This window comes from Plutella xylostella, chromosome 5 (assembly GCF_932276165.1).
Source record: "Plutella xylostella chromosome 5, ilPluXylo3.1, whole genome shotgun sequence".
Classification (NCBI taxonomy): Eukaryota; Metazoa; Arthropoda; class Insecta; order Lepidoptera; family Plutellidae; genus Plutella; species Plutella xylostella.
The window spans coordinates 10,386,046-10,397,519 of record NC_063985.1 but is presented as its reverse complement, the minus strand read 5'-3'; the positions used below and the strand labels follow the sequence as shown (position 1 = coordinate 10,397,519).

General features: G+C 38.5%; 3 protein-coding genes across 3 annotated transcripts; 1 reads left to right on the top strand and 2 right to left on the bottom strand.

Moving 5' to 3' along the window:
* Positions 1-131: 131 nt before the first annotated feature.
* Positions 132-5,389, bottom strand: LOC105385548 (sodium/potassium-transporting ATPase subunit beta-1-interacting protein 4). Its single transcript, XM_011555946.3, has 5 exons — positions 5,134-5,389; positions 4,805-4,942; positions 4,383-4,463; positions 2,442-2,691; positions 132-2,151 (listed from the first exon to the last, which is right to left on the bottom strand). The coding sequence occupies exons 1-5, from the start codon at positions 5,185-5,187 to the stop codon at positions 1,520-1,522; spliced, it is 1,155 nt and encodes a 384-aa protein (XP_011554248.2). The 5' UTR covers positions 5,188-5,389; the 3' UTR covers positions 132-1,519.
* A 117-nt stretch (positions 5,390-5,506) lies between these two features.
* On the top strand, positions 5,507-6,712 carry LOC105385549 (ubiquitin carboxyl-terminal hydrolase). The gene is made up of 2 exons (XM_048633215.1): positions 5,507-5,663; positions 5,781-6,712. The coding sequence occupies exon 2, from the start codon at positions 5,798-5,800 to the stop codon at positions 6,488-6,490; it is 693 nt and encodes a 230-aa protein (XP_048489172.1). The 5' UTR covers positions 5,507-5,663; positions 5,781-5,797; the 3' UTR covers positions 6,491-6,712.
* LOC105385550 (major facilitator superfamily domain-containing protein 12) lies at positions 6,701-11,251 on the bottom strand. The gene is made up of 8 exons (XM_038112433.2): positions 10,837-11,251; positions 10,493-10,700; positions 10,240-10,324; positions 9,842-10,027; positions 8,855-9,152; positions 8,419-8,569; positions 7,531-7,661; positions 6,701-7,150 (listed from the first exon to the last, which is right to left on the bottom strand). Exons 1-8 carry the CDS (start codon positions 11,114-11,116, stop codon positions 7,101-7,103), a joined length of 1,389 nt encoding a protein of 462 aa, XP_037968361.2. The 5' UTR covers positions 11,117-11,251; the 3' UTR covers positions 6,701-7,100.
* Between the last annotated feature and the right edge of the window lie 223 nt (positions 11,252-11,474).

The window sequence follows — 11,474 nt, the reverse complement described above, 5'->3', positions numbered from 1 at the left end:
GTATTTTAGAAATATTCTTATATACATTTGTTTTTAAATAAAACTACAATGCTCGATATTACTACTGCCTATTACTGTAAAACCAACAATAAATTCTCCTTCGTAGTCGGAAAAATAAAATAAAAACACCATTCTAGTCATGTGTATATTTGGTATAAAAATTACCTCAAGAGTTTGGTTTCTAAATAATCTAATAATTCTTAACTAATAAAGCTCGTTTTTTCAACATTAAAAGTAAATCATGGTCCCTAGGTAAGTGTGTCTTAAACAACATTATATCAGATCCTTATTTAGAGTACAATTAATAATCGGACGGAGTCTACATAGTGTAGATATTTAAGATAAGTAAACTATAATATAAGTACATTAAACATAGTCAATAGTCACAGTAAAAAATATGGAATGATTTCCTCAAAATGAGGTGTAATAAAAAAATGTTAAATACTATTCTCCTCAAATGGCAAGAGGCCGCCACAATAAACTAATATCGTTAAATTATGATTAAAATAACTATAAACTAACTTCCTGTTGTACCCTTCTCCTTAATTTGGTCATAAAAATATCTGCCAATACAAATTCATCCAAATTCGGTATAAAATCTGTATTTCTAAATTTAATTATTATTTCAGAAATGTTTGAATATCTCGACGACTCTCTCGGTAAAGAATATACATATTTGGTCGAATTTTAGAAAGTGTGCAAGTTTATAAACAATCAAATACCAATCGTGCCGTAATCTTGTCGAAATGTTAGTATTATAAATATCTAAAATAGTTTACATAACGATATTGAAAAACTATGTCTAACTAAACGTAACCAACTAATTAAACATGACAAGGAACACATTATAAAAGGAATGTATCATATACATTAACAACCACAAGTACCTACAGTGTCAATTAATTCTTACCATGTGTATAAACACAACAATAATCACATTCTTATAATATGTGTGCATACAAAACAAATACCTATATAAATCATAAAAAATATAGAAGTGCTTATTACTTATGTGAGATTCTTGTAAAGGCACATAAAAAATTGATATAATATTCATTATACTGAATAACTTCGTTGTATGATAAACAATATCACTGTATGTATAAGGCACATTGTATGAAATTATATTTTATAAAGTATGCATCATAGATGAATCATCTGTGCAAATACTTATTTCTACATATTATTTAAATTAATGCTATTTGCACTTATATTGAAGGTACGTTTAAAAGGTACAAAGTACATTTTGAATTAAAATATGCACTTGATCGTAAACCTACAAGTTGTATGAAACATGCTTAACAATATGCAACAGCGCATAACGTTACTGCGTTTAGCTACCAAGCTAGCCGGGCCTTGGCCAAAAGCTATAAGGAAGTGTTTTTAAAGGTTGGTTTATTGTGTAAGTACCTATTCGACTGAACGTCAAAACCCCATTTCATTAGAGCTTTTGTTTGGGGTGGGCTGTTGACATAATGAGTTCTAACTATACCCTAGCTCGTTGTGAGCCCAGTTAGGTCTAATCACTGTAGACATTAAAGTCATAGGCGGGCGGGCCGGGCGCGAGCGGCGTGGCGCGCGCGGAGTAGGGCGGCGCGGGCGGCGGCGGCGCCTTCCAACCCTCGCCCTCGTACGGCGGGGACTCGAACCTGCCATCCTCGTGCTCGTACCCCCGGTTCCGCGCCTCGTAGCCCACGTTGTGGTACGCGGGCTCGTGGTACGGCCCCACCACGTCGTAGCCCGGGCTCATGTCGTGCCAGCGCGAGTTCTCGTACCCCTTAGTCATGATGGGGACAGTTTCGGCCGGCGGCGGCGGCTCGGGCACGTCCTGAGGCAGCGCGCGCGGGGCTTTGGACAACGTGTCGGCTGCTGCGTGGTATGATGCGGGGCGGGCTGCGTGGAAGTTTGAGTAGGAGGAGTGGGCGGATGTGGGTCTGGAGAGGCGGGGGTCGCGCGGCAGGCTGGACGTGCTGGCGTGGTAGGCGGAGGTCCGGTGCGACCGCCGCGAGCGCCGCGAGGAGCCGCCGCGCGAGCCGGAGCGCCGCTTCACGCGCCGCGGCGTCATCGGCTTCAGAGAGCTCTCACACGCCACCTCTGTCGGCTTCAGCTCTATGGTATACACCGGCCGGCGCGGCAACGTTCCTTTGTTATCTACAAAGAAACAATACACGGTCATAACGGAATGGCAATGACAATGTCTAGGTAATGTATGCGGAATTGAGGTTCTCACACGCATTACAATGTCGATTATAACGTGTTATAGTAGGTTTATACTGATAAGCTTGGTTATGAATGGATTCTTGTATTATTTTTATACATAATTATAATCTCATAATTATACATAATTATAATCTTAATATGAGAACAAAGTTAACTTTTATTTAAGTTTAAACAATAATGTTAAACAAAGGATAACAATGGCAAAGTCATTAGAAACTTACCAGTAGATTTCTTTCTATTGAAAGATCTGTGTGTAGAAACGATTGTCAGTGGCAATGCCATGAGGGTTAAGAAAGCAGCCAGTGCTGACTGCCCCAGTTCAATGTAATGCCACTGCACGAGGCACCCCTCGACACGGGTGGGCCTCCAGGAGCCCGGGCCGTCCACCTCGCCCCACACTGACTGGCAGCCCCAGCCATTGCCTTCCCACCAACTCACACTACCGGTACCTAGTGATAGCAGGCCACTTTCCTGTAATAAACATTATGTTAAACGATAGATAGGGTTGGCCATTAACCTTATGATTATTATTGAGTTGTCTATTAGTTGTCTATTGAAGAATTATAGACCCATTGCACTTCTGAGCCATGTGTACAAGCTGTTTTCGAGAGTTATTACGAATCGTCTCGAGCAAAGACTCGACGACTTCCAGCCACCCGAACAAGCCGGGTTCCGAAAAGGCTATAGTACCATAGATCACATACACACGCTTCGGCAGGTTATACAGAAGACCGAGGAGTATAATCTACCTTTATGTCTAGCGTTTGTGGACTATGAGAAAGCCTTTGATTCTATTGAGCTCTGGGCGATGCTTCAATCCCTTCAGCGGTGCCATATAGACTATCGCTATATCGAGGTGTTGAGATGTATGTACAATGCTGCCACAATGTCAGTTCGATTACACGAACATAGCACAAAACCGATCCAGTTGCAAAGGGGCGTGAGACAGGGAGATGTTATTTCTCCGAAACTGTTCACCTGTGCACTGGAAGATGTTTTTAAGCTTGTAGAGTGGAAAAGACTGGGCATTAACGTCAATGGCGAATATATCTCTCATCTACGATTTGCTGATGACATAGTTATTATGGCGGAAACGCTGGAGGAGTTAGGCGAAATGCTCACAGACCTCAATGATGCCTCTAAACAAGTTGGGCTGAAAATGAACATGGACAAGACAAAGGTCATGTCGAACGAACATGTTTCATCATCGCCCGTAACTGTAGGAGGTGTCACCATCGAAGTTGTTGATCAGTATCCCTACCTAGGACAAGTGATCCGATTAGGTAAATCCAACTTCGATAAAGAGGTAGCTCGTAGAATCCAACTCGGATGGGCAGCGTTCGGGAAATTACGACACATCTTCACTGAAAACATACCTCAGTGTCTGAAAACAAAAGTTTTCAATCAGTGCGTGTTGCCAGTGATGACTTACGGAGCCGAGACGTGGTGCTTCACCAAAGGGCTTATCCACAAGCTCAGAGTTGCTCAGCGTGCTATGGAAAGGGCTATGTTAGGCGTGTCCCTGCGAGATAGGATTCGTAATGAAGAAATCCGCAGGAGAACTAAAGTTACCGACATAGCCAAAAGGATTAGCACGCTGAAGTGGCAATGGGCTGGCCACGTAGCCCGCAGAGCCGACGACCGATGGAGTAGAAAGGTTCTGGAGTGGAGACCCCGTGTCGGCAAACGGCGTGTCGGTCGCCCCCCAACCCGTTGGTCTGATGATCTGCGGAAGGTAGCGGGAAGCCGCTGGATGCAGATGGCGGGTGACCGTTTGGGGTGGCGATCGTTAGGAGAGGCCTATGTCCAACAGTGGACTACGGAAGGCTGAGAGAGAGAGTCTATTAGTGGAAAATTACAGGCTGTGATGATGATGATAGATGGGATTTTCACTACTAGCTAGAAAGGATTGGTGTGTAAACTAATTTATTGCATTTTAATGAGTCCTACAAGCAAGTATGCATTCCCAAACTCCCAAGGCTCATTAGGGAACTTATCAAGTAGAAAGTGTGAATGACCTCAAATAGGTATTACTTCGGAGTTTTACACAATTTTTTTTTATTTATTTTACATATCATTATAAATTTTTGGAGGCTGGTACTCCAAATATATTGAAAGCTTTGATCATTATTGCTTATTCATTTATTTAACAATTCTCTTACCCTGTTGAGTGTGCCCAAATTTAAGTAGTAGCATATCAGAAATATGTTCCATGTTAACCACATGACACTCCATATTGCATACTGAAAATTAAAATTCCATTAATATCTTTCATCAAAGAGTAAATGAAATAAAATCCTAAATCCTTAACCTTATAGCAAATTCCTTGACTTACAAGAACAGCATTGTGTACACACATGCAATATGTATTTACTAACAATTAATCAAGCTTCAAATAAAATCTCTTAAATCTTTAAGGATTTAAAATGCTGCAACTTGAATGGAAACTCCATAGATAACTAACTTTAGGATGTTCACATTCAGGTGTGTAGCATTGCATATTTTATCACATTACATTGTATAATTTATTAAAGCTATACTATACTTCAGCTTTATTACATTGTAAATGATTGTGTGTACTTACAGACAATAGGTACTTTGTTACATACTGTACAGCACCAAAACATCCAAATATAATTAGCAAAATATTAATGAAATTTGCAATGATGGGCAACCACATATATCCTAAGAAGTCGAAAATTTGCCTCTGTATTGTGATAATCTGAAATTAAAATAAATATGTTGTGATACTCGAGTACATTCATGTTCATTTCATATTAGATTCATATTCCACAAAATGACTATTTTATTAAAAGGTTACAGACATAGTTGATATGAAACCAAATTGATTGGGGCTATATTTTCTAGTATTATTTATGTCTAATAAGGGTATAAGAAATAAATAGACCGTACCAACTCAAGAATGCAGACAATCAACAACACTGTCCTCAATCCGCAAACAGCCATTTTGTATGAAATAGTAACAAAAATGTAAAGAACACATTTATTTCTGAATTAAATTACACGGACGTAAACTTCACAATTTCAAAAACTTTCCTATTTATATTGATCATATTGAAAACGTGAAAATAATTACGAAAATTCTAACAACTCTGCACTTTGCAGCAACAAACAACCGTGATAAACGTCATTTTGTTCACAGACCACTTAATTTCATCAACGTCAAAAATCATATATATTTTTACTCTGTGAGTAACAAGGTTGTCCGCATGTCGGCGGTCAAGACGTCTGTCGCGTCGTCGTGAGCTTGCGTGAGATCAGAATATTCACTAGACTGTTGTGATGAATATGCCTTTTTGAAAGTGTATCTGACGTTTGGTTTTGTTTTTGTCATTGATTTGAATGATTTGGGTTTTTTTGTGCTGAACTGCTGAAAGGAAATTTTTAAATCGATCGCCGAGGTTCAATTCTGTTAAGACGAGGTAAATCCAAATTTTATTATTATGCCAGTATCCATCCTTCCTTAACATATCCAATTAGAATAGAACTCTTCAACACACGTTTTTGCGCCGGTAACCTTTAAATTTTATTACTTTCAGCTAAGTATAATCAAGAAATGGCGTCTGAAGCTCTAGTCCCCCTCGAATCCAACCCGGATGTGTTGAACAAGTTCCTGCAGAAGCTGGGCGTGCCGGCGCGCTGGAGCATCACGGACGTGATGGGGCTCGACCAGGAGATGCTGTCGTGGGTGCCGCGGCCCGCGCTCGCGCTCATGCTGCTGTTCCCCATCACCGACTCCTACGAGCAGCACAAGCAGAAGGAAGAAGCTGAAATCCTAGCCAAAGGCCAAAAAGTCTCCAGTAACACTTTCTACATGAAGCAGAACCTCAGCAACGCTTGCGGCACCATCGCGCTCATCCACAGCATCGCCAACAACGCGGACAAGGTGCAGCTCGACAACGGACCCCTGAAGAAGTTCCTTGAAGAAACCAAGACAATGGATGGTGCTGCCCGAGGACAGCTGCTTGAGAAAAATGCTGACATCATCAATGCTCACAAAGAGCTTGCCCAAGAAGGGCAGACTAACACGCCTGGTGCTAATGATGTTGTTAATCATCATTTTATATCATTTGTTAATGTTGAGGGCTCTTTGTATGAGCTGGATGGACGCAAGCCGTTCCCTGTAAACCACGGCCCAACCACTGAAGAGACCTTCCTGGAGGATGCGGCCAAGGTGTGCAAGCAGTTCATGGCTCGGGACCCCAATGAGGTGCGGTTCACGGTCATAGCACTCACCGCTACTGACTAAACAGTTCCTCCTGAATACCTCTTCTGGCTGAACCAAATTAAAAGCTGTTGCTTAGCTGAGAGCTTTCAATGTGAGCTTTGACACCATGATAGATCTCTTGAAACTATTTTAGAAAAATAACCAAGATGCGATGCAAATTGAGCTTTATTTTGTGATACTAAATTATTTATTTGAATGTGTCTTTGTAACTTTGAATAAAATACAGACTGCTTTGAATTAAAATATGTTTTATTGATATAATCATTACTGCAACACAATAGTCAATATTTACAACTAGGTAATTATAATAATAATTATGTATTCATTAAAAAAACTTATTCTTAAATCACAGCTTAGCAAAGTTATAATTACAGTTTTAAAATAAACACAATAGCAGACACAGAAGTGTATTATGCACAATAAATACCAGCAATAATATACCTTACAATTTATAATCGGGTATAGGTACATTTATTATGGTAACAATTTACTATATTGTCATTATTACATTCATTAGGAATCTTGTGCTTTAGGACTAAAACATGAAAATATTGTTGTCAAAATATACAATTAATTCAGTACATTATTTCATCTACTTATTAGATATGTAAAATTGATCTATACACAGTTATCATATATCAGCCTCATGACCGGTGTCGTCTGCTGAATTAATTGAGGCATCTGGAAACAAAACAGAGCTAAATTAGATAACCAATCAGTTATCTCAAGAGCATTTACAACAATCATGTAATTTCAGTAGATTATTATGGATCATGTAATTTCAGTAGATTAATATTATGTGTGTAGATGATACTGTAATCTATCATTATAATAAGTACCATTCATTCATACGATTTTTAATACGATATGCGACAAGCGTGCAATAGGTACCAACTTATGTGCGACGACAAATACATAGGGGCGTACTCAATGCTCATATGTAGGTATACATACGTTATTGCATATTTTATCCATATTAAAATGTAAGTAGGTGTAAAATAAGCTCAACTAAACAGATTAAACTTCCCATATTAAAATTTCCCATTTTTGTCATAACTTACCAACAATAAGTCTTTCAGCGCCTGAATTAAACTTGGGCAGAAACAGCGTCAACGCCAGCCCTAGCACGGACGCGCCGCCGCACACCCAACACAGGATGTCTCTGTAGTAGCCTATCGGAGCCACATCAGCACTGAAATAGAGAAACATAAACTATGAATAGGTTGTATTCTATGTATGTTGTTATTTATGTTAAGATTGCAGATAAAATAGCCTAAACGTATTAATTTTAAGTGAGTAGGTGTTTATGTAATACATATAGTACTTTAATAATTAGGTCGCTAACAAGCACGGTCCGTTTCGAATGCAAACATTCATAATCTATTGCACAACTAAAGTTAATTAAGTATATTAAGTTATTTAGGTATAGAACCGTCGTAACGAATCTCAAAAATTGATTATTAACTCCCGTTAATTACATCACTCTACATTTATCGAAGAAGGTACAAACCTACTAGCTACTAGCAGCATTCAATATCAAGGGAACAAATTGGTGGTGGTGGAAATTAATTTCATACTGAACACTGGACAAATTAATAACATAGGCTACATTTATCCCAGAATTTCCACAGAAAAACTATCCACGGCAAAGAGGAGAATAGCACTTCTTTCTAAATGTTAACATAACAAAACTAGCTGTTGCCCGCGAGCTTTGCTTCGCCTCCTACCCTACCCTTCCCTATCTTACTCTACAATACCCTACTCTACCCTACACTGCTCTACCTCTACCCTACCCTTCTTACCTTAAACCTTCCCTGGACTTCCATAAAATTTCAAGACCAAAATTAGCGAAATCGGTTGAGCCGTTCTCATGTTATAGCGTCAGGAAGGAAACCCGACTTAATTTTATTTAGTAGATAATAATTATGTAGGTATAAATTTAAACTCACTACTTCTGTATAAGCGCGATGGCGACGCCGCACGACAGCTTGTCGGTGAAGCTCATGAGTCCGTACACGAAGGCCGAGGCGCGCGTCTGGGACCCCACCAGGTCCGCCGTCAGGGAGAGGCTAGTGACCAGCATTATGGCGCCGCCGAAACCTTAAGAAGTTATCAGTTTTATTAACAGCTAAACTATTAGATACAGAGGATGGCAGGTGATAATAATGAATATGTGCTAGGGCTCAAGTAATGAATAGAGGAAGCGTAAATGTTTAAATTTATCTCATTAGGCGCATTATTTGTGAATGCTTTGTGTTGGGATAAGCAACCTTAAGGTTTCCGGCATTGTAACACGCAAGGGTAGAATTGAAATAGGTATGACAAAATATGATATATACTGGACTTTTAAAAAATACTTAGATTTTAAATTATGTCGCCACTCACCAATCAAAACAGCAACCGCATAAATCTCATAAACCTTATAACTCTCCCCAGAGCCGACAAATATCCACACGATCGCCACCAGCGTGCAGAGAGCTCCAAACAGGTAGTTAACCTTCCTCGACAGAGACCTCGGCGCAGCCCTCTGCACGGCGGCCGCTGACAGGCTGCCCAGGTACATGGTGAGGGGAACCACGGCCAGGGACCGGGCCGGTAGAGCCAGCGTCTGGTGTAAGTAGAGGGGGATGAAGACTTGAGACACGTTTACTACGAGCCGTGTGCTCATGTAGACCCCTGCTACCTGTAATTGGAGAATGGATTTTTAGTTAACTTTAACTGATTCAGGAGGTCTACAGGTAATTATCATTAGGATATTGTTTACGCATACTATGTTTATGCATACTAGAAGTAGATTGATTAGTTTACATTTGTAGTAATGAATTATGTTGGTGTATTTTACTGTTTGTTAGTGCTAATGACTTGCTGTCTTTGTGCATGGTCATGGTCATTATAACTCTATAATGGATGGACTTCTACAAATAATAAAGCCTTGTTTTACTTTCTTAAATAGGTTTGCCTCCGTTAAATAGGTGTTCTCCTGCTATTGATATTTCTTAAAGGAGCAGGGTCATAAGAAATATTACAGATATTTCAGCATGACTCGTTAATGTTTATATATTTGAATTGAACAATCAGAACTTTGTGTTCTATTGTATAAGTTGGTAAATATGTGATTCATTCATGCATCACTACAACACAACTAGTGAGTTCAGTCTATTTATTAATGAACTCATACTCAATCATAATATTGATTTCATATACATTTATAACCATTCCATTAAAGATAAATTAATTTTGATATACCTTAGCATACTTGACATAAATAAACAAGCTTTATAGCCAGAGAATAGCTTTTATAGCTAAAAGTGTATTCAATAAAAACCCACCATCACTAATAAATGAAATTAAGCTTACAAAAATAATAATTACCTGATACATGAGAGGTCTCTTGAGGAAGTCTGCGTGTGTGCTCTCCTCCACATTCAGTAGTTCCTCCTGTCTCCGGTGTCTCTTCTCATGCACCGTCACATGGAACACAACAGACGCCACCACTCCCACTGCCATCACAATATACACAATGTGTCTGAACTTCCATGCATCTGTTGGTCCTATTTGCTGGAAAGAGAGGCAGAAATTGGTTAAATTACTTTTTGGACTCTTAAATTTTACTTTTTTTATTTTTTTTCTAATATTTTTTATTGTTTCTCTTGTGATAAATATATATTTTAGTCAGACCAAAAAGTAACTATTTATTGTACATTAAAGGTTGGACTAGTGGAAATGCCAAGTGCTTGAGGTAGAATTTTTAGATTTTGAAAAATTCTTACATGACTATTGCAGTCTCCAGTAACATGCAGCACAAGCCACGTCACAACATACACAAGAAGGTTTGAAAACACTGTGAATCCATATCTGGAACAAGAACAATTTAGATGTTTTAAGGAGTTGTTAATTAATTAAATTGATTTAGAGGGAGATTCTTTAAGAGTAGATTTAATAGTATTTAAGATTTCTTTCATTAAAATAGATTAGTTAGGGATTGACATGCAAAAAGCCTTATGTTACAGAATTTATCCTTACCGAACAGCCGTGAGGTGGGTCCTTGTATGGTCATCACTTGAGAGCTCAGGAATAAGACTTAAATGTGATATTTGCACTGATGCCCAGCCAATTTGAAATATCATAATAAAGGCTGCAAAGTAAAACATCTGGGCCCACTTGTGAGCCATGGAGCACCCTATACATTGGGTGAATATAAAAGGGAATGATCCAAGAACACATGCTGTACCTAAAAAGACAAAATTCAACTTTTTAATCCATTACAAATTAAAATAAGTTAATTTACTTGATTCATAGTATCTCAAAGCTGTATATTTCTAAATTTATATTGTTAGAGCTGTTATAATAATTATAAAGAGTCTTACCAAACAAATGCCACAGTTTTCGTTTCCCATACTGTATGCTGATGACATTGTCAGTGTGGTCTGAGTGGTATCCCACAAATGGTGTAGATAAAGCATCAACCACCTGTCCAATCAGCATCAAGTTCCCAGCTTGGGAAGCAGAGAACTCTAGCACTAAATGAAAAAACACTAAAAAGTATGTAAACCATAAACTTGCACACACATCATTTAAAATATGTCCAACTCCATAACCCAACTGTAGCCAGATACTAGTGGATATATCTCTGAATTCGTTATCCATGATTTTATGTGGGTTTAACTTTGGTAATGCATAGAATCAACCCCCTTTTTATATTATTAGATAATATTTCACTGTGCCACTTAATTATGTTTTAATATATTATCCCCGCTTCTGTTCAGTAATACGATGATTTAATTATGTAGGTATATGAATATAATAATTTAAAATGGCAAAGGAATTATTAAAATGAATTCTAATTCACCACTACACTTTGTTTGAAAACTTTAAAATCAAATGAAAATTAAAATAATCATGAATGAATGACAACATCACAAAACTCATCATGATTTGACTTTGACAGTAGTAAAAATCAACACAGATTACCGAGAAAAGGAACCCGCCGAACCCGCGTCCACGA